This window comes from Mobula hypostoma, chromosome 12 (genome assembly GCF_963921235.1).
Source record: "Mobula hypostoma chromosome 12, sMobHyp1.1, whole genome shotgun sequence".
In the NCBI taxonomy this organism is placed as follows: Eukaryota; Metazoa; Chordata; class Chondrichthyes; order Myliobatiformes; family Myliobatidae; genus Mobula; species Mobula hypostoma.
Window position 1 is genome coordinate 50,957,673 of NC_086108.1, and position 23,848 is coordinate 50,981,520.

The following is a 23,848-nucleotide window of genomic DNA, read 5'->3' on the forward strand; positions in this document are numbered from 1 at the left end:
TATGGAGGGATATGGTCCGTGTGCAGGTCAGTGGGACTAGGCAGAAAATGGTTCGGCACAGCCAAGAAGGGCCAAAAGGCCTGTTTCTGTGCTGTAGTTTCTATGGTTCTACGGTAAATGCTGATTGGCCATCTTCGCATGAAGCACTAAACTAAGAAAGCGTAGTAGTTAGCATAACGCTTTACAGTACCAGCAGCCCAGGTTCAATTCCCACCGCAGCCTGTTCTCCCTGTGACCATCCCAGTTTCCTCTAGATGCTCCAGTTTCTTCCTACATTGCAAAAACATGTCACTTAGGAGGTTATTTGGTCATTGTGGATTGTCCTGTGATTAGGCTAGGGGGAAATCAGGGGTTGCTGGGCATTGCCGCTTAAGGGGCAAGAAGGGCCTATTCTGCACTGTATATCTATAAATCAATTAATCAATAAATACATAAATAACCACTATCCACCCCTTCAACTCTACCACAATATGTTCAGGTGACTGTCCCAGTGACTTCACATTTAAAACACAGAAAAGTCCAGTACAGGTATAGAACCAGGACTGAGCATGATGCCAGATTAACCTACTCCCTTTTGCCTGACAATTCTAGTTATTTCTACTCTGAGTGGATATGCAGATGTTTCCATTAGTAGGAGAGTTGAGGATCCAAGGGCACAGCCTCAGAATAGAGACAGTCATTTAAAACTGAGATGAGAAGGATTTTCAGAAGGCCTTTGACTAAGTGCCGTACCTGGCTACTTAGCAAGGTAAGTGCCCAAGGTACTGTAGGAAAGATACTAGCATGGTTAGAGTATTGGCTGATTGGCTGGAAGTTCGGAGTGCGAATAAAGGAGGCCTTTTCTGGTTGGCCACTGGTGACTCGGTGTTCCACAGGGGTTGGTTCTGGGACTCCTTTTTACGTTGTACGACAATGATTTGGATGATAGAATTTATGGCTTTATGATCAAGTTTACGGTGAAAGCGCAGATAGTGTTGAGGAAGCAGGGAGGGTGCAGAAGGACTTGGACAGATTAGAAGGGACAAAGAAGGGGCAGATGAAATACAGTGTTGGGATATGTATGGTCATGCAGTTTGAGACAAGGAATAAAAACATAGACTATTTTCTAAATGGGATGAAAATTCAAAAATCCAAGGTGCAAAGGGACTTGGGAGTCCTCATGCAGGATTCCCTAAAGGTTAACTTGTAGGTCGAGATGGCGGTGATGAAGTCAAATGCAATGTTCACATTTGTTTCAAGAGGACTAGAATATAAAAAGGATGTAATGCTAAGGCTTTATAAGGTACTGGTGAGGCCTCACTTGGAGCAGTTTTGGGCCCCTTATCTAAAGGATGCACTGATATTGTACAGCGTTCAAAGGAAGTTCGTGAAAATGATTCCAGGAATGAATGGCTTATCATATGAGGAGCATTTGATGGCTCTGGGCCTGTACTTGCTGGAATTTAGAAGAATGAGGGGAGATCTCCAAGAAAACTATCGAACATTAGAAGATCTCAGAGTGGATGTGGAGATGATGTTTTCTTTAGTGGGGGTGGGAGTCTAAGACCAGAGGGCACAACCTTAGAATAGAGGGGCATCTGTTTAGAACAGAGATAAGAAGGAATTTCCTTAATAAGAGGGTGGTGAATCTGTGGAATTCGTTGCCACTGGCAGCTGTGGAGACCTGGTCATTGATAGGTTCTTGATTAGTCGGGACATGAAAGATTACGGGAAAGCAGCAGGAGAATGGGGCTGAAAGGGAAATATATCAGCCATGATCATATGGTAGAGTAGACTCAATGGGCCAAATGGCCTAATTCTGCTCCTTTGTCTGAAGGTTTTATGGAGTCTTTCAGCCAGAGGCTGGTAAATCTGCAGAATTTGTTGTCATAGAGGGCTATGGAAGCCAAGTCATTGGATGTACTGTGGATTCCAGTTAATTGAGATACATCGGGACCAGTAAAGTTTGGCTCAATTAGGCAGCTGCCCCAATTAGCCAAAATTTCTTGAAAATAGTTAAAAGAAAAAAAAAGGCAAACTACTGTTTAACTGAGTAACATACTATGTATTTAAATGAAGTACAAATTAAAACACTACCAATACCTCTACAGTACTACAAAACGGTATATTAGTCCCTAATAGTTATTGATGGAGGTATGCATCCACCGTGCTCTTTTGATTGAGTGTAAATAAATAAGATCAGCGGAGGCACTTGGTGCAAATAATGGACAACCTTCTTACAAGGTTTTAGTCAATTGCATCCCCCAAATCTTCATTTTCATTGTAACATTTAAGATGATTCTTGATACCTTCATAATTCCTAACTTGTTGAAGTAGTGAATCATTTCCCTTTCACTCCAGGCTGCTTCTGGCATCTCCAAGCTTGAAAATTGAAACCGCAGGTGAGCGAAACAGTTCTCAATCGTCTCCTTGCTTACTTCTCGCCAACGATCAATGACAAAAATCATTGCTTTTTTAACGTGAACATGTGCAACTCACACTATTTAAAAACTGGTTGCAGGGCAGTATGTAATGGCCACACAAATGCACATGACTGTTGCTAGCCAGAAACTATTCACCAACAGTCTCCTGTCCCAATTAAGACATTAGCATCACAAATAAATGGAATTCCAGCTATGTTCTCAATTCAGTTTTTGGTCTTTATGAATTGTCCCAAATAATCAGCTGTCCTTTTAACTGATGGCCCAATTAACTGGAATCCACTACATTTAAAAAAAGAGACTCTTGATTGGTCAGAGGATTAAGATTTATGAGGAGAAGGTAAGTAAATGAGGTTGAGGAAAAAGAAGTCACGCTTCACTGAACTGCAAAACAGACTTGATAGGCTGAATAGCCTAATTCTGCTTTTATATAAAATGCTGAACACTGCAGCACAGAAATGGGCTCTTCAGCCCACGATACAATGTCAAGCTAATTAAATAAGTAATTAAATGTCTAACTAAACTACTCCCTTCTACCTACATAATATCCAAATCCCTAAGTACATTACAGCTGCACATCTCTGAGCTGCTTAAGCACTTCTACTGCATTTCAACCTAACTAGAATAGTCAGCTGGTATCTTTTTCCCAACTAGAATAGTCAGCTAGTATCTTTTTCCCAGGATTGAAATGTGTCATATCAGAGGACATGTATTTAAGGTGATAGGCGTAAGCTCAAAGGACAGAAAATGGTGGGTGTTTGGAATCCACTGCTCAGGAGTGGTTGTGCAGCCAAATACTGTATTGAGCAACCTAATTGTTGTGCATCATGCAACCCAAACACACAGAAAGTGATGATGCACAATTTTAAATGCAGTTGTCGGCATTAGTCCTGACGAAGGGTCTCGGCCTGAAACGTCAACTGCACCTCTTCCTAGAGATGCTGCCTGGCCTGCTGCGTTCACCAGCAACTTTTATGTGTGTCGGCATTTAAGTGTACCCTTATTTAATCACTGATCTTCACCCTACCACAGAATCTTTCTCTTCTTCCCTCTCTTCTTTCTCAAAATTTGTTAACTTTCATTGTTTCTATCTCTGATGGAAGGCCTTCAACCCAAAATGTTGCTTATTTTGCTCACAAAGGATTTTGTTTGATCTACATTTGTTTTAATTTATATTTTCAACATTTACAATATTTTTCTTAAGTATAGGTACCTCTTATTAGTTAAATACACAAACTATCACTACTGTGACAGTTCCATATGAATGTGTTGACAAACTTATACAGCTTGACTGAGAAATTAGCTTAAGTGGTGTAGCTTAATTCAATGTAATGCAATTGAATGCACATTTTTCTGCCGTGAAACTACTTCCTGATCATTTCTTACCAGTTTGGATCTTCTGGCATTGGTTATGCATCTATATCATACCTAATTTCTAGATTGCTACCTGTGCCACATGACAGTAAGGGTAGAAACAGGATGATTTGGCAGATAAAAGCATGGCCAAGAAGCTATGCAAGGGGCAGGGCTTCAGGTTCTTGGATCATTAGATTCTCTTCTGGGGCAGGCATGATCTATACAAAAGCAATGGAGGGTGAACAGCTTTAAGTTCCTCAGCATAAACATCACCGAGGATCTCACGTGGTCTGCACATACCACTGTGTGGTGAAAATGACACAACAGCGCCTTTTCACCTCAGATGGTTAAGGATATTTGATGTGGGTCCTAATCCTAAGAACTTTCTCCTCTAATATATTTTTATTGAAGGAATGACACAATACAGAATACATAATGGATTACATTAACCTCCATTTTGCTTTTGTATCTTACCCCTAAACAAACCTCCCCTCACCCGCCCTCCCCGAACATACCATGGCAGCTAATGTATTTACAATACAACCATTCACAAATACAAGTAGGGACATTTCACAGCCATATCCCCACACTACTTCAAGACGAAGGCCCACACACATCCACAACGTGTCAGATAGTCCAAAGTACACTCATACTACAGTTCATCAACCATCCTGTGAGGTAAACCATATGCGTGTTAAAAGGGAGGCAACTTCCCAAGTACAATCAAATGCCCTCAACTAGTAAGTAATTCCTTAAGACTCCCAAAACATGACAAGAAAGGTCCCCCTTTCCAGTACAACTTTTCACAGACCCCCTCAAAGTGAATTTAATCTTTTCTAATTTCAGAAAAAAACATTACGTCCTCTAACCAAGCAGCAGCAGATGGGGGAGTGGCAGATTTCCAGACCAGCAAGATTCTCCTACGGGCCAATAGCGATGTAAATGCAATGATATCCGACTGGCTTGCATTTAAACCCAAAACATCATCTGCCACACCAAATATAGCTATAAGCGGGCAAAGTCTCAGTGTCACCCCCAAAACCTCACTGATAATTTTAAAAACTAGTGCCCAATAGCCATCAAGCTGAGGGCAAGACCAAAATGCATGCACTAAACCAGTTGGAGAGAAGGAACACCTATCACAGCCAGCGTCTGTCCCGGGATATATGTCAGCAAGCCTGGCTTTACTTAAATGTACCCTGTGTAAAACTTTAAATTGTATGAGCCCCAGTCTAGCACATGATGACTAGGAACGAATCCTATTCAATGCTTTTGCCCAATATTCCTTAGCCAGATCCATACCAAGGTCATCCTCCCACCTAGTCTTAGTTTTGTTTAGATCTTGAACTCCCAAAGACATCAGCTGAGAGTATAGTACAGAGATCAGCCCTTTATTATTAAAGTTAAGAGTGAGTTTTTCCCACAACATAGCAGGTGGCAGATCAGGAAAAGAGGGAAATTTTTCCTTGACAAAGTGGCAAATCTGCAGGTATTTTAAAAAATGATTATGCGGAAGGCCATGCTTACTGCACAGGTTATCAAAACTATCAAATATGTTATCAGTGTACAAATCCTTAATACGCATAAGACCGTTCAAACCCCATTGTCTAAAAACTGAATCGAGCGTGGAGGGAAGAAATAGATGGTTTCTATGAATGAGACCCAAAACTGAAGCTGGTGTGAATTTATAGTGGCAGCGAAATTGATTAAAAATTTTGAGGGTGGAAAGCACGACCGGGTTAGATGTGAATTGAGAGGATTTCAATGGTAAGGAAGAATACACTAAAGCTGAGAAACAAGGAGTGGCAAGACCGTGTCTCAAGCAGGCACCAGTTTGTGTCCTGACGAAGGGTCTCGGCCTGAAACGTCGACTGCACCTCTTCCTAGATGCTGCCTGGCCTGCTGCGTTCACCAGCAACTTTTATGTGTGTTGCTTGAATTTCCAGCATCTGCAGAATTCCTGTTGTTTACCAGTTTATATCTGGCCGGTGGAGCCAAAATAATACCTTTTGAATGTTCGATGCCCAGTAATGATGAATAAAGCTAGGAAGGCCCATTCCACCTACGTCACAACCTCTATGGAGAGTGCGCTTATTAACCCTTGGGAACTTATTTTAGATTAGATTAGATTATGAGGACACTCAGTCCTCGTTTATTGTCATTTAGAAATGCATGCATTCATTAAGAAATGATACAATGTTCCTCCAGAGTGATATCACAAAATAAAACAGGACAGACCAAAGACAAACACTGACAAGACCACATAATTATAGCATATAGTTACAGCAGTGCAAAGCAATACCACAACTTGATAAAGAGCAGACCATGGGCATGGTTAAAAAAAAGTCTCAAAGTTCCGATGGACTGCTGACAGTCCCCGATAGCAAGCAGCAGAAGGGAGAAACTTTCCCTGCCATAAATCTCCAGGCGCTGACAACTGTCGATGCATTGGAAGCACCCGGCCACAGCCCACTCTGAGTCCGTCCAAAAACTTCGAGCCTCCGACCGGCCCTTTGACACCAAGCACCATCTCTGCCCAGCGCTTCGACCCTGTCCCGGCCGCCGAGACCCAAATAAAGGAGGTTACAGCTTGGTCGACTGATTTGAAAAATAACTTGGATAAGAAAACTGGCAAGCACTGGAACAAATAAAGAAATATGGGAAGTATAGTCATTTTCACTGATTGAATTTTCCCAGCTATAGTAAGGGGTAAACTACGCCATCTCTCAAAATCAGCCTTCATTTGGCTAACCTGAGGCCTGTAGTTAGCTTCAAACAGAGATGTAAAAGAGCGAATAACGTGTATTCCGAGGTATACAAAACCATCTTGAGGTAAAGGAAAAGGCAAAGATTCCTGTTGGATCTGCAGGGCCAAGTTATTAATGGGAAAGCATTTGCTTTTTTGAAAGTTCACTGTATAGCCAAAGAAGGCTCCAAATTGACCTAATAATGACACAATAGCAGGACTGCTACCTACAGGGTCGCTAACATAAAGTAAGAGGTCATCAGCATATAGGGATACACAGTGTTCCATGTCCCCTCTCCTAACACCTTGAAATAATGTAGTTGACTTAAGTGCAATAGAAAGAGGCTCAATTGCAATTGCAAAAACAAGAGGGGACAATGGGCAGCCTTGGCGAGTGCCACGTGTTAATGGGAAATAGATCAAAATTAATTTGTCTATATACACGCTAAAGGCAAGTGATATAATAGCTTAACCCAGGCTACAAATATTCCGCCAAATCCAAATTTCTCCACAACACTCAACAAGTATACCCACTCCACTCTATCAAACGCCTTCTCCGCGTCCAAGGAGATAACAACCTCCAGACTCGGAGAAACACTGGGTGGATACACCACATCAGCCAGTCGACAGATATTAAAAAAGAATGGCGATTTTTAATAAAACCTGTTTGATCATCTGAGATTATCTTGGGAAGTGGGTGTTCTAAATGGCACGTAAGCACTTTAGCCAAAATGTTCACATCCACATTCAAAAGTGAGATGGGGGCGATATGGTCCACATTGAGTCGGGTCCTTGTCCTTCTTAAGAAGAAGTGAAATAGATGCCTGTGAAAGAGTAGGGGATAAGGAACTGTTCTCCAAAGATTCCTGAAACACTTCTAGAAGGACCAATATGAGCTTATCCTTAAATTTCTTATAAAATTATATCGAATAACCATCAGGACCTGGGGACTTACCACTCTGCATAGCCATAATGGCATTATTAATCTCTTCCTGCCCAAGAGCCCGATCTAAATTCTCCACCTCCTCTGGTTCAAGAGTTGGTATTTCCAAATTATCTAAAAAATGTTCCATATTTGTTATATCTGAGGGAAACTCTGAGGTATACAGAGAGGAATTAAAAGTTGCAAAGATGTTATTAATCTCTTTTGGATTGCTTGTCAAGTTTTGGTGCATGTCTCTTATCTGGGGAATAAGTCGTGATGCAGCTTAACGCTTCAACTGATGAGCCATAAGCTGGCTCGCCTTGTCACCTTATTCATAATAGAGGCCACGTGTCTTAAGAATTAGTTGTTCTGATAGGTTTGTAGATAGAAGATGAAACTTCGCTTGCAAATCAGCTTGGCTTTTATATAATTCCACAGTGGGTGCCTCAGAATATTGCCTATCCAGGTCCAAAATAGATTGCAATAACAGTTGCATTTCCTTCCTACGCTCTTTATTGGCATGTGAAGTACAAGATATTATTTGAACCCTCAAGTAAGCTTTTAAAGTTTCCCGAAGTAAAGAGTACGATACCGACTCAGTTTTGTTAGTCTCGAAGAATGCGTCAATGTTAGCTGATATGTAACCACAAAATTTCTCATTGGAAAGCGAAAGGGGGTTAAGTCTCCACAGAGGCCGTTCTCTAACGTTTAAAGGAAAACAGGTCCAGTTTCACAGGCGAGTGAAGAGTATAGCAGTATACTCAATTTGTCTAATCATTGGTATCAATGAGCTATATATAAAGAAATAGTCCAGCCTGGAATAGGAGTGGTGAACATGAGAAAAGAAAGAGAATTGCCTAACTGATGGATTCAAAAATCTCCAAGGATCCATATAACCATTTTGTTGTATAAACATCAAGAAGGCCATTGCCATACCAGAAAATGTTCCCCTAGAGCTAGACCTATCAAGCAGTGGGTCAATAGCACAGTTCAAATCTCCTGAAAAGATTGGCTGGTGTGTATTCAGGTTAGGTATTAATGACAAAACCTTATTTGCAAAGTGGACGTCATCCCAGTTAGGGGCATAAACATTTATCAAAATGACAGGTATCTGAAAGAGAGATCCAGAGACTATAATAAAGTGACCATTAGGGTCACTGATTACATCAGATGGTGTAAACTGCATTCTTTTGGTGATTAGAATTGCCACCCCCCTGGACCTGCTATTAAATCTGGAATGAAAAACCTGACTAATCCATGCTTTACGAAGTCTATTATGGTCTTCCACTCTTAAATGTGTGTCTTGTAAAAACAGTATATCTGCTTTTAATTGTTTCAGATGAGAGAAAACTTTAGCTCTTTTAACAGGACCATTGAGCTCCTTTACATTCCAAGAAATAAACCTCACAGGGTGGCCTCCGTCAGCAGCACTCATGTTAACCATATCAAAAGACACACAGGGCCTACAATCCAAAACAGTGCGAGGGCACAAGTTGCACACAATAATGCACAGTGAAAGGAAAGTCTGACCAATCCGTAACACACAAAAGAATAAGCTGCCATGGTAATCCCCCAAAACGCTCCCCCCACCCCTTTACACAAACGACAAAAAAACTCAATTAACCCCCGAAACCTAGATCTACCTCCCAACTGAGGATGATTGCAGGCATTACCAAACAAAAAACTTCCAAAGCATTCGCCATACAACCAAACTTTCAATCTGATCTAGGGTGGCTCCCCTCCTTAAAATTTATTCCATCACTTATTCTACCTTTAATATATATAGGCTAAAGATGACACAGGCCAAGCATTAAAAACAAAAAAAAAACTAGGAAACTAAACGCCAGAGATACAAATCCCAAATATTTACATTTTTCTGGTTGAAAGTTTTTGTTAATCAGATTCCGCAGCACAGCAGTTCGACCTGATCATGTTTTACAAACTAAACTGGAAAAAATGAACAAAGAAGTGGATTGCGAAAATTAACAGTTTGTCTCGGCATGAGGCCCCTTCCATGCTGCATGAATAACCTAAAAAAAGTAATTGCTCTTCTCGTTCTTCTTCTCCCCAGCGCGAATGGTAAAACTCTTTGGCCACCTCTGGTGTATGGAAATAATGCTTTCTACCTTCATGCACGACCCGGAGCTGGGCAGGATACAAGAGGCCGAACCTGACCCCTTTCCCGTAAAGCAGGGATTTCACCTCTTTGAAAGCTGCTCGTTTTCTCCCCAGCTCCGCACTAAAATCTTCATGAAAAAACATACGATGTCCACGGAAATACAGCTCCTGCTTCTGTCTATTGATGATGCGTTGCTTATCTTGAAAGAAGTGAAAGAGAACCAGGAACGTTCTTGGTCTCGTTTGCTTGGCTTCAGAGACACTGGATGGTTTAGGCCCGAGTCGGTGAGTACACGAAAGTACGAGAGGACTTGGGAAGAAATTTGTCCCCAGCACTTCGTCAAAAAACTCGGTCATAAATTTAACAGGGTCCAAACCTTCCAAATTTTCAGGAATGCCGACCACTCTCAAATTGGATCTCTGTGACCGATTTTTCAGGTCATCTAGCTTTCCCTTCAGAAATGCATTTTCGCTCTGCAATCCTGCAATGGCGGCTTCGGCGCTCATCAGTCGGTCACTGCAATCATTCAGGTCATCTTCAACCTCACAAATGCGTTCGTCGCACGACTTGTAATAAGACATAATTTGTTCCATGGTAGCATTCACTGGTGACAAAGCATCTTCAAGTTCTCTTTTTAGGGCAGAATGCACCGCTTGCGTCATGTCAGTAAGAAGTACCAAACGAAGCCTTTCCAATTCATTGGGCAGTGCAGGTCCAGGTCCAGCAGCGTGCAACGGAGCCATTACTGTAACATCAGCTTTCTTGCTCGAGGCTTCACTATCTTGTTCCCCAGTTGTACTTCGAAGGTACATTTTATTTGCCATTTCAGTGTCCAGCAACGTCCCGGGTTGTTCACAATGTTAAATATTCAGTTATCTCGAGCATACGGCAAAGACAAACAGGTAGAATTTCAATAAAAATCGGGAGCCACACTAACACGCACCCACTCACTCCATGCTCAACCCAGAAGTCCAATCCTAAGAACTTTCTAAAGGGGCACAATTGAGAGCATCCTGACTGGTATGGGAATTGTACCTCCTTACTCTGCAGAGAGTGGTGCGGACAGCCCAGCAAATCTGTAGATGTAAACTTCCCACTATTCAGGACATTTACAAAGACAGGTATGTATAAAGGGCCAGAAGGATCATTGAGGACCTGAGTCACCCCAACCACAAACTGTTCCAGCTGCTACCATCTGGGAAACGGTACCACAGCATAAAAGCCAGGACCTACAGGCTCTGGGACAGCTTCTTCCACCAGGCCATCAGACGGCTTAACTCATGCTGACATAACTGTACTTCTATGTTATATTGACTATTCTGTTGTACATACTATTATAAATTACTATAAATTGCACATTTAGATGGCAACATAACGTAAAGATTTTTACTCCTCATGTATATGAAGGGTGTAATAAAAATTCGGGCATGTGGCCAAGTGGTTAAGGCGTTTGACTAGCGATCTGAAGGTTGTGAGTTCGAGCCCCAGCCAAGGCAGCGTGTTGCGTCCTTGAGCAAAGCACTTAATCACACGGTGCTCTGCGACGACACTGGTGCCAAGCTGTATGGGTCCTAATGCCCTTCCCTTGGACAACATCGGTGTCGTGGAGAGGGGAGACTTGCAGCATGGGCAACTGCTGGTCTTCCATACAACCTTGCCCAGGCCTGCGCCCTGGAGAGTGAAGATTTTCTAGGTGCAGATCCATGGTCTCGCAAGACTAACGGATGCCTTAAATAAAGTCAATTCAATTAATTTTTTTTTTTTTTTAAATCAGTCTTCACTGTGGAAGACACTAACAGTGTGCCAGATATTGTAGTGTGTGAAGGAAGAGAAGTGGGTGCAGTTACTATTACAAGGGAGAAGGCACTCAAAAAGCAGAAAGACTGAAATGTGCATAGTCACCCAGACCAGAACAACTGCACCCTAGGGTTCTGAAAGTGGTAGTAGTAGAGACTGTGGAGATATTAGCAATGATCTTTCAGGAATCTCTGGACTCTAGTATGGTTCTAGAGGACTGGAAATTATAGACCAGATAGCCTGACCACAGTGGTTGGGAAGATGCCGGAGTCAACTGTTAAGGATGAGGTTTTGGAGTATTTGGTGACACAGGACACAATAGGATGAAATCAACATGGTTTCCTTAAGAAAAAAGGAATCCTTTGAGGAGATTACAAGTAGGATAGATAAAGGGAAATGAAGTGGATGTTGTATATTTAGATTTTCAGAAAGCCTTTGACAAGGTGCCACACGAGGTTGCTTACCAAGTTAAAAGCTCATAGTATTACAGGAAAGTTACTAGCATGGTTAGAGCACTGGCTGATTGGTAGGAGGCAGTGAATAAAAGGATCCTTTTCTGGTTGGCTGCCAGTGACTAGTGGTGTTCACCAGGGGTTGGTGTTAGGATTGCTTCTTTTTATGTGGTATATCAGTGACTTAGATGATGGATTAGATGGCTTTGTTGCCACATTTGTGATGATACGAAGATTGGGGTGGGGCAGGTAGTGTTGAGGAAACAGGTAGACTGCAGGAGGACTTGGACAGATTAGGAAAATGGGCAAGGAATTGGCAAATGAAACACAATGTTGGAAAATGAATGGTCATGCACTGTGTTAGAAGAAATAAACGTGCAGAATATTTTCTAAACGGAAAGAAAGTCTAAAAATCTGAGATGTAAAGGGGCTTGGGAGTCTTTGGGCAGATCACCCTAAAGGTTAACTTGCAGGTTTAGTCAGTAGTGAAGAAGGAAAATGTAATGTTAGAATTCATTGCAAGAGGTCTAGAATGTAAGAAGAGGGATGTGACGCTGAGGCTTTATAAGGCACTGGTGAGGCCTCACCTTGAGTACAGTGAACAGTTTTGGGCTCCTCATCTGAGAAAAGATGGCATTGGAGATGGTTCAGAGGAGGTTCACACGGATGATTCCAGGAATGAGAGGGTTATCATAAGAGGAACATTTGATGGCTCTGGGCCTGTAATCACTGGAATTTAGAAGGTTGAGGAGTGATCTCATTAAAACCTTTTGAATGTTGAAAGTCCTAGACAGAGTAGAGGTGGAAAGGATGTTTTCCCTGGTGGGGGAGTCTAGGACAAGAGGGCACAGCCTCAGGATAGAGGGGCATCCATTTAAAACAGATGCGGAGAAATTTCTTCTGCCAGAATCTGTGGAATTTATTACTAGAAGCAGCTGTGGAGGCCAGGTCATTGGGTGTATTTAAGGAGGAGATTGATAGGTTCTTGATTGGGAACGGCATCCAAGGTTACGGGAAGAAGGCTGGTCAGTGGGGCTATGGAAGGAGAAAAAAAGATCAGCCATGCTTGAATGGTGGAGCAGACTTGATGCGCCAAATGGCCTAATTCTGCTCCTATGTCTTATGGTCTAATTTGTATGCCAGACAGAGGTCAAAACATTTCGTTTGTGTTTCATTTGGCAAGCTGCCTAACAAGTCGGAGTCATGAAGCACTGCAGCACAGAATCAAGTCCTTCAACCTATCCAGTCTGTGCCAACTATTATTCTGCCAAGTTAGACCAAGTTGTCCACGGACCATATGCCATTTGGCACTCCAGAACAATGCAGTTTAATGTTACACTTTCCCTGACCCTCCAATCACCTTGTGGACTTAAATCTTTGCTCCTCCTATGGCCCCAAAGCTGATTACTCAATAAACAAATCCTCTAATTACTAAATTCCCACACTCTTGGATAATCCTGTTAACCATCCCAAAGAATCTGTCACCCCCATGCTGGCCAAACTAACCTTTTCCTCATTTCCCAACCCCTGGTTCATCCTTTGGTCAACACTCACTCTTTCCTAGAGCCCAGGACCCAATTCACAAGTGCACAACAGGATTCAGCTACACAGACTAAGTCTCTATCCTTTGATGGCTAACACACTTCCACCTCTTCATCTCATACTCCATTTCCTTGAAACAGCTTATCCGACAGTCCCTTGACCCAGATTCTCAGGTGCCCAAGTTCATTCCAATACTCTGAGTTAGGAGATTTTCCTCTGTAATCTCTTAGATGGGCATTTTTATCTGTCTGCTCCAGAAAGAATAAAGGAAATTGTTCAATTATGGTTCATTGCTGCGCGAGGCCCTTCTTGCATCAGTAGACCACCACTGAAAAACTCATTATCACTGCAAAATGATTTATTATCTATAAAAATGCACCTCAACTTTTAGGATCTGATTGAAGCCAGTAGAAATAAATTTTGGTAGCAGAGAACAAAGCTTTATTACTACCATAAAGAATGTTTAGCACTTTGAGGTCCTCACCTTCAATAAATAATGCATAATTGGTTTAAATCTGCAGTCAGCAGCAAGCAAGTGCTAGAAGATCAAGAGGACTACAATTCATCAGGAAAAGTAGTGTATATTGCTCTTTAAGTGTCATTATAACTCACTTGTTGACATTAAAATTAAGCAGTTATAATGCAAACAGTAAATTTTTGATCGCTGAACATATACACGAATATTTGTTTGACACACCCATTAAAGTACATGGATAAAATCTAATACTGCAGTAGTCAGACTGATGTCAAGTATCCCATTAAGCTCTAGGAAACACTGATGTCTAGGAAGAGAGGTTGGGAACCACAGCACAAAGAAGCACGATGAAATGTCACAGCATCGACACCTGGTCAGTATAACTAGGACAGCTTTATAGCCCTGTGGACCAACTCACTGTAAAATCCTACTGTGAATTATACAAATGATAGATGAAATAACTGGTTGAAGTAACTGTGAAAAGGGCAATTTGGTTAGTTATAAAAAGCACGAACATCCTGATAATTAAGGAACCAAATGGTTGAAGTAATTACTGGATACCACCAGCAGAAATCTGAAATTAAAGAAACATGAAATTATAGCAGCAAAAATTGGAATAAAGAACTAAGCAATGACTATGCAAAGAAAAGTTTAAAAAGGTTTCCTTATGAGATGAATAGCAAAAGTGACTCAGGAAATCAATCAATGAAGCAGACCCCTGAGTCAGGGACTCATAGAAGAACTCACCAAGAATGAATCCCAGATAGTTCATCTAGAATGGGAAATATCTCAACACAAAAAAGATGTGAATCTAAATAAGTAATGAGTTATATAGAAGCTATATAATTAATCTTTGAGTTCTATGAATCATTCACAATGAATAGAGAAGTATAATTGTAAGGCAAAGTCATTGTTTGTTATGTTTTATACGTACTGTATTTTATTGGTAAAATACTTTCATTACCACAGCACAGATGTGTGCAATGGCTAAGCAGTCACTTACCGGTATTTCTGTTTAAAATTTGATCCTCAAATACCATTTCACAGCGAACAAACACAGTGTTCAGTACATCTCTTTTCAGTGACTGAAGAAAAGATTGCTTTAATTAGTTATTAGTTCGGATGGTACTAAAAGTATACAATTTTACATTAATTACATATTATCCTGCGCTTAAACCTAATTAAATGACAAACTTTGTATTACAAATGAACACTTAACTCAGTCTTCCACCTCCAAAGTAATCAATAGTTAAGGATTGGAGACAAAGTATATTAAGTTAACTAGAAATGTGCTTTAAAAATAAAGTAATGCAGAAGTTAAATACCAGGTTTTGCAGTTGAAGTTGGTTGAAAATATTTTGATAATTAAGTGTGAATATTTTGATGCAGTAACTGAAAATTAGGCTATGTCCACACTAGACCGTATAAATCCGTAACCGCAGCTTTTTCTCTTCGTTTTGACCCTCCGTCCACACTGAAACACCGTATTCCTACCCTGAAAACAGAGCTTTTCTAAAACGCTCTCCAGAGTGTGTAAATCTCAAAACACCGGTTGGGCTGTGTAGTGTGTATGGGGTAACCAGAGCTTTTTAAAAATGCTGTCATGACGTGCCGTAACAGATGGTGGCAGCAGGACTGCATTTCATTGTTTTCTTGAACGCAACCTCCAACGCCAGAACAACAATGGCCGACGGCTTCATGCATGTATTGTTTACTTTACTGTCTACATTAATAGCTGCTTTTTCCAGCAGAGGTTTTCTTTGGATTCCTCGAAGACATTGTTGAAAACTTTCTTTTGCTGTTGTTGTAGGTATTCTAGTTTTTGACCAAAGGAAATAGCACGACACTGCCGCAGAAACGGAAATAGTATACCATTTCCTCTTCGCTTGTTTTCTGTAGATGTGTCCTGCGCATGGAGGAGATTCGCCCAAATACCCATTCTAATGTGGACGGAGGTATTTTCAAAATCGCCTGGTGTGGGCGCCTATCATTTTTATGCGAAACTGGCGTTTTCAAAATTATCCGGTCTAGTGTGGACGTAGAATAAAACTAAGAACCAAAGTCAATAAAAACAAACTTTTTGGATACCCACATTTTAAAGGAAGAAATGAAATCCACTGCTGATGTTGAATAATGTCTTAAAAAGTTCATAATCTTTAATATTTTTGCAAGTCCATCTAATGATACCATTGAAATGGTAGACAGTAAATCACTTTCGAGGTTTAGATGCAGATTCCATATCAGATGTTTTAGGATGCAATATTTACACAGGACTTGAGCCAATATAATCCATTCTGCTGATTTCACACCCTTCTGTTATATTTATTCCACAAGGAATGTACCTCAGGTCTGTAATCTTACTGGAAAGTAATCTGTGCACCTAACCTGGATTGTCATTCCACTGGTTGTATTTTGAATCGATCCAAGGCCATTAAATTGAAATGAAACTGAATTTGATGACAGAAGAGTTTCACTCTGGTATTTGGGAAAGGGAGAACAACTCATCTGATAAATCAACACTTTGGGAATGACATCTCTGAATATGCTCCTATGTACTCAGGCATATTCAGAAATTTACAGTGAGGTATTTATCAAAGTACTAACATCTCAAAAACACATCTCATTTAATTCGGAAGAGCACTTAAAAAACTGCCCCTGTTAAGCACTGCACTTTACAGGGAAATGTTACAGTGGACACATTTAAAAAGACTTAAGTTTATATCTATTGAGAAATTATCCTCGGCTTTCTCCGTGCAATAAATTACAATTAGATTTTTACAAACCTCAAAACTGTAATTATTCTAGAGTAGGGGTTCCAAACCTTTTTAATGCCATGGACCAATACCATTAAGCAAGAGGTCTGTGGACCCCCGAGTTGGGAACCTCTGTTCTAGAGATAGAAAGAAAATACATATGGAGCTCAGAATTTGAAGTTCTTCACTGTCTGCCACTCAAAGGAAAAAAATACTTTCCTGTTTATTTTGTATCTTTGTTGGAAGTATTTCAGTTGAGAATGAAAATCTTTTAATCACTTTGCTCAAAGTAAAAATCATACCTGGATGGCATCTTTCACTTTTGTTTTATTGCCATGAAGATAAGCTCTACAGTGCACAGTACCCTTCACAGAAAGAGAGCTACCACAGCTTTCTATAATAGCTGAAGTATCTTCTGGAGAGGTAGGAACCTTAAAAGTATAAGATTTAAGGATTTAAAATATAATTTATACACAATGACATAGGTAAACATATTCAAAAGCAATAAATAACCAGATCAATCAACATGACTAGAAAGAGAAAATATGGACAGTATCATTCATCAAAGATCGTGCAAAAGAAGATGAGAATAACACTTGGATTGTTCTTCAGTTCGATTGTGCTAGGCTGTCCACTGTTGCTATTACTTTTCATTGTGAGAGATGGGCTTAATACCACAAAGACTTTCTCCTGGCTGCATTCAGGCTGCTATAATATTGTGCAGGTCACGGTAAACTGGGAGGTAGGTAGAAGGGAAAGCAGAAAATCTAAGATGTTTTAAGAGTGAGCCAAGAATTTGAAATTTGGAACTCAAGAGAACCATTCCTGTTCATTGCTATCCCATAAAAACTGTTTCATAGTCTTTTTTTTGGGGTGGGGGGGAAGAATTCTTCCTCCCCACTATTCAAAACAATGCCCATTATTCAAATGTACACAGAATATTTTTATTTATGTATGTATGTATGTATTTGGCAATAGAGCATGGAGTAGGCCCTTCAAGCCACTCTGCCCGAGCAACCCCAATGTCCTTTAGGGGAGGAACCTTGCCATCCTTACCTGGTCTGGCCTATATGTCACACCAGACCCACAGCAACGTGGTTGACTCTAAAATGCCCTCTGAAATGGCCTAGCAAGCCATCCAGTTGTATAATAAGGAATGAACCCAGATGGACAATCTGGTATCGACCTAGGCGCTGGAAACGACAACAGCAAAATCAGCCATGTTGACCCTGCAAAGTCCTCCTTACTTATATCTGGGGACTTATGCCAAAGTTGCCAAGACTAGTCAAGCAACAGTCTGGCATAGTTGTACTGAGAGAATCATACCTTACAGTTAACATTCTAGACTCCAGCATCGCCATTCCTGGGTATGTACTGTCTCACCGGCAAGACAAACCTAGCAGAGGTGGTGGCACAGTGGTATACAGTAGAGAGAGAGTTGTTCTGGCAACTCTTAACATTGACTCTGGACCCCATGAAGTCTCATGGCTTCAGGTTAAACATGGGCAAGGAAACCTCCTGCGTTTACAACGTACTGTCCTCCCTCAGCTGATGAATCAGAGGAAGCATTGAGGGTGGCAAGGGCACAGAATGTACTCTGGATGGAGGACTTCAATGACCATCACCAAGAGAGGCTCAGTAGTACCACCACAGACCGAGCTGGACTGGTCCTACTGGACATACCTACAAGACTGGGACTACAACAGGTGGTGAGGGAACCAACAAGAGGGAAAAACACACTTGACCTCATTCTCACTAACTTGCCTGCCGCGGAAGTATCTGTTGACAGTGACCACCACACAGTATTTGTGGAGACTAAATCCTGTCTCCACATTGAAATGGTACTACCGAGCCTTTCTTGGTGATGGTCATTGAAGTCCCCTATCCTGTGCCCTTGCCACCCTCCACCGCATTGTGTGGCACTACCACCGTGCTAAATGGGACAGACCGAACAAATCTAAACAGCCTAAGACTAGGCATCTATGAAGTGCTTTTGGCCATCAGTAGCAGCAGAATTGTACTCAACTACAATCTGTAACCTGCTGGCCTGGCACATCTCCCACTCTAACATTACCACCAGGCCAGGGTTCAATGGAGAGTGCACGAGGGCATGCCGAGAACAACACCAGGCATACTTCAATAATGGATCAGATCTAAGCTCTGTACTCCTGCAACATCCAACCGTGAATGGTGGTGGACAATAAAACAACTCACTGGAGGATGAGGTTCCACAAATATACTCATCCTCAATGATAGAGGAACCCAGCACACCTGTGCAAAGGCTGAGGCATTTACAACAATCTTCAGTCAGAAGTGCCGAGTAGATGATCCAGCTCGGCCTCCTCCAAAAGTCCCCAGCATCCCAGATGTCAATATGCAGCCAATCAGATTCACTCCCCGTGATATCAAGAAACCATTGAAAGCACTGCATACTGTGAAGGCTATGGGTGCAGGCAAAGTCTTGGCAATAGTCCTAAAGACTTGTGCTCCAGAACTTGCTGCGCCACTTGCCAAGCTGTTCCAGTACAGCTGCAACACCGGCATCTGCCCGGCAATGTGGAAAATTGCCCAGGTATGTCCTGTACACAAGAAACAGGACAATTCCAACCCAGCCAATTACTACACTATCGGCCTACTCTCAATCATCAGCAAAGTAATGGAAGGGGGTCATCAACAGTCCTATCTTGCAGCAGCTACTTGGCAATAACCTGCTTACAGATACCCAGTCTGGGTTCCGTCAGGCCACTCAGCTCCTGAACCTCATCATCTCCTTGGACCAAAGAGCTAGATACCAGAGGTGAGGTGAGAATGATAGCCCTCGACATCAAGGCAGTCTTTGAGTATGGCATCAAGGTGCCCTAGCTAAAATGGAGTCAGTGGGAATTAGGGGGAAAACCCTCGGCTGGTTGGAACCACACCTGACACAACGGAAGATGATTATAGAGGTTGGAGGTCAATCATCTAATCCTCAGGATCTCACTGCAGGAGTTTTTCAGGGAAGTGTCCTCGGACCAACCAACTTCAGTTGCTTCATCAATGATCTTCCTTCCATCATAAGGTCAGATGTGGGGATGTTTGCAGATGACCGCACAACATTCTGCACCATTTGTGACTCCTCAGATAGTGAAGAAGTTCATACCCCAATGCAGTAGGACCTGGACAACATCCAGACTTGGGCTGACAAGTGGCAAGTAACGTTCGAGGTACGCAAGTGGCAGCCAATGACCATCTCCAACAAGAGAGGCTTTAACCATTGTCCCGTGACACTCAGTGGCATCAGCATCACTGAATTCCAGTCCTATCAACATTCGAGGAGTTACCATTGAGAGGAAACTGAAATGGTCTAGCCATATAAACACCACTGCTACCAGGGCAGGTAAAAGGCTAGGAATCCTGCAGTGTGTAACTCACCTTCTGACTCCCCAAAGCCTGTCCACCATCTACAAGGCTCAGGTCAGGAGTGTAATGGAATAGTCGGCACTCGACTAGATGAGTGCAGCTCCATCAACACTCAAGAAGCTTGACACCATCCAGTACAAGGCAGCCCACTCGATTGGTATCCCTTCCACGAGCATCCAAACCCTCCACCACTGACGAACAGTTGCAGCAGTGTGTACTATCTACAAGATGCACTGCAACAACACACCAAAGTTCCTAAAGCCGCACCTTCCAGACCCATGACCACTACCATCTAGGACAAGAACAGCAGATACCTGGGAACACCACATCTTGGAAGTTTCTCTCCAAGTCACTCACCACCTTGATTTGGAAACATATCGCCGTTCCTTCATTGTTTCTGGGTCAAAATCATGGAATTGCCTTCTTAACCGCACTGTTGGTGTACCTACACCTTAGGGATGACAGCAGCTCAAGAAGGCAGCTCATTTCCATCTTCTCAAGGGCAACTAGGGATGGGCAATAAATGCCTAGTTAGCTGGCAATGCTCACATCCCCTGAATTAATAAATTAAAAACTGAACTTTGAACTGCCCTGAGCTATAATAGCATTGTGCCAACCGCTATGCTACCATGGCACCGTACACTCAACTCTTCTGATTAAATCACAGAGTTCTGACCTATATATTATAATAAAACTCCCACCTGGTTAGTTTGGGCCCCAGTAAACATGACAGCAGATTTAAAAACAAAAGGGGAGTAAATCAATAAGAGATAGTCCTGACGAAGGGTCTCGGCCTGAAACGTCGACTGCGCCTCTTCCTATAGATGCTGCTTGGCCTGCTGCGTTCACCAGCAACTTTGATGTGTGTTGTAAGAGATATTTCAATTTTGTTAACAATCCATTGCTTGAGTAAGCCAAGATATCCATGTCTTTTTCCACTCTAAAGATACTGATTTTCTGGGATTCCAATATTCCAGTATTATTTTGTACATACATGACATGCAGTTACCAAAGAAGTAATAAAGCACTAAATCTATGTTCCGTATTTTTTAAAAGTATAAAAATCAGAGTAAAAGTAATATATGAAAGTGTCATCACATCAACCCAATTTTGATTTAAACATCTCAATTTAGAAACACATCAATATCAATGTTCAAATAGTTAAAACATTTTTAAAGAATGGAACTTTAAAAAATTTGTACTCAAGGTACTAACAGGAGCTGACAGGAACTGAACTTCCACAGGTGTTTTCTTTTTCTGTGAAAATAATACAAATATAGATCAGTGTATATTTAAAAATGAGAAATGTGGATGATGTGCAACTTGGACCAATATCTGCACTAACAAGACGCTGGCTACTGTATCATAAGCATTGTTTGTTTGCTATTGTATGTATCATAATAACTATTTCATATGCTTTTAAAATGCTTAAGTAGATCTGCCATTATTAGTATTATGAATTATAATCTAAAGAAAAACATTGTCATTAATGGAATCCAATTTCAGAAGAAGCATACAATGCTGACATTTTACAGAAAAAGATGGCAGTACTGTGGTCTACTTAATTATGCATGCAGCCAGAAATAACAAAATCAAAAATTATTATTGAACTTTCTTACCAATCCTTCACTGATTACGCTTTCTGGGTCTTTATAAAGTCCATTAACCAGGTAGTTGCACTGCATCATGTTTTTTGCCCAAGCCTTGAGACCTTTCTAAGGAAGGATATGATGGAAGATAAAATACCAAATAAATAGAATAACTGCAAAAATATTAAGAAATAAGTTGACATCCATAACAGTTCAAAACTACCAATTGATTTATGTACAACTGCTTACTTTGTTGGACAATGAAATAAATAGCTTTCTTCATCATTTTTCTCTAACATACTATTATACATGTCTTCAAATTATATGGCTGGGCCATTTTTGAAAATAAAATGTACTTTCAACAATCTCTATCAGAAAATAATAACTGTGAAAATAGATGTTCCAGAGACAAATTTAATCTTCAAATTTGGAGACTTGGATATAAAGAAATACTAATTTTGTTTTGCAAGCATCTAAATTATTTTTCTGATTGGTGTTACTGGAAAAAATTACAAATGAGCATATAGAATAATAGGAAACAGAAAAATCTGATAACACAAGTCAAAGTTACCAATTTTGCTACTTCTTCCTTAGAAATGTTTTACCTTTGATTAGGGATCTTCCCCTTCACAAATCTGAAGGTATTCCCAAGTCAGCAGCATTTCAAGTAAAGGAAACTTGGTAACCAAGAGCCTTTGGTAACACACACAAAATGCTGCAGGAACTCAGCAGGTTAGGCAGCATCTATGGAGATGAATAAACAGTTGACCCTTCACCAATCCCCTTTCATTTCCAGTCCTGATATCTCTTCGCCCAAATTGTCAACTGTTGATTCCTCTCCATATATGCTGCCTGACCTACTGAGTTCCTTCAGCATTTTGTATGTTACTCTGGAGATCCAGCACCTGCAGAATCTTGTGAACTTACAGCCCATTTCACACCTCTTTGATTGACGACAATGCGAAGTCAGGAAGTTACTTACATTAGCTTTCTTTGTTTACTCCCTTACAAAATATGCACTCTGATCAATACAATTTTGTCAAGGGGAAGAAAGTAATAGTTACATCACACTAATGATTCTTTGACTCCAGGTCAAAAATCTCTCATTTGCTGTTTAATTTTTCCATTTTTAAGGAATTACAATACTTTCCTGACATTATGCCTCAATGAATGATGTAACATAAATTTAGAACAAACACAATGGTAAAATCTTATTCTTCTTTGATAGGAAACCTTTGCACAATTTATGGAAATAATACTATGTATTTCAAGCTTGTTTATTGTCATTCAACAGTACACATGTATAAAGTTAAATGAAACAACATTTTTCAGGGACCAAGGTGCAAGGCACAGTATATATACTGCATCACATACAGCACATAAAATAGTATTAACACAATTATATTCACAGCTGAAAAAAGTATTATGTAGATGTACAACTCGATATAAAGTGCATATCCCATACTGCTAAATATACAACAGTATTACTGCCACTGGCACTGTCATAACTAATATGTACAGAGTGGTAGCAGGGTGTTCAGAAGTCTCACAGCCTGAATTTGTACTTTTCTTCTCCAAACTGAGCATTTCATTTCTCAGTTACTTATTTCTCTGGAATAATTCTCTCTCAACATTGATACTGCCAAGATCCTCGTATCTGTCATCTCAAGGCTTGACCAGTATCTGGCACCGCAACTCTACAAACACAACTTATTTTATTTTATGTTAAAATACTTTAAATTATCCATTCACTTCTGTGGCTGCTGAACCACAGAACCCAAATTTTCCAAAGAAATGCTGCAGGTTTTGCAAATGCAAATTTCATAAACTTTTTGAGAAATGTTCATCAGCAATTTCCCAGCTGCGCTCTAATACTGACTCCTGATTGAGTCTTATAGCAGAATGCAAATCTCCAAACGCCCAGCATTTAAGCATCTATGTAATTATTTCGCCTTGTAAAATTATATGTTTTTTCTAGAGAAAAAGAAAACAGAAAAAACCTATAGCACAATACAGGCCCTTCGGCCCACAAAGCTGAGCCGAACATGTCCTTACCTTAGAAATTACCTAGGGTTACTCATAGCCCTCTATTTTTCTAAGCTCCACGTACCTATCCAGGAGCCTTTTAAAAGACCCTATTGTATCCGCCTCCATCACCATTGCTGGCAGCCCATTCCACACACTCACCATTCTTTGCGTAAAAACCTTACCCCTGACATCCCCTCTGTACCTACTTCTAAGCACCTTAAAACTGTGCCTTTTGTGCTAACCATTT

General features: G+C 40.9%; 1 protein-coding gene across 4 annotated transcripts in view; it reads right to left on the bottom strand.

The window, feature by feature from the left end:
- odr4 (odr-4 GPCR localization factor homolog) overlaps positions 1-23,848 on the bottom strand; it is a 95,846-nt gene that overhangs the window by 21,410 nt on the left and 50,588 nt on the right. For all 4 annotated transcript variants that reach the window (XM_063064068.1, XM_063064070.1, XM_063064066.1 and 1 more), the window contains 4 exons: positions 21,604-21,699; positions 21,200-21,241; positions 16,888-17,016; positions 14,836-14,917 (listed from right to left, as the gene is read on the bottom strand). In XM_063064068.1, coding sequence (XP_062920138.1) covers positions 14,836-14,917; positions 16,888-17,016; positions 21,200-21,241; positions 21,604-21,699 — 349 coding nt within the window. The remainder of the gene's footprint in view (positions 1-14,835; positions 14,918-16,887; positions 17,017-21,199; positions 21,242-21,603; positions 21,700-23,848) is intronic.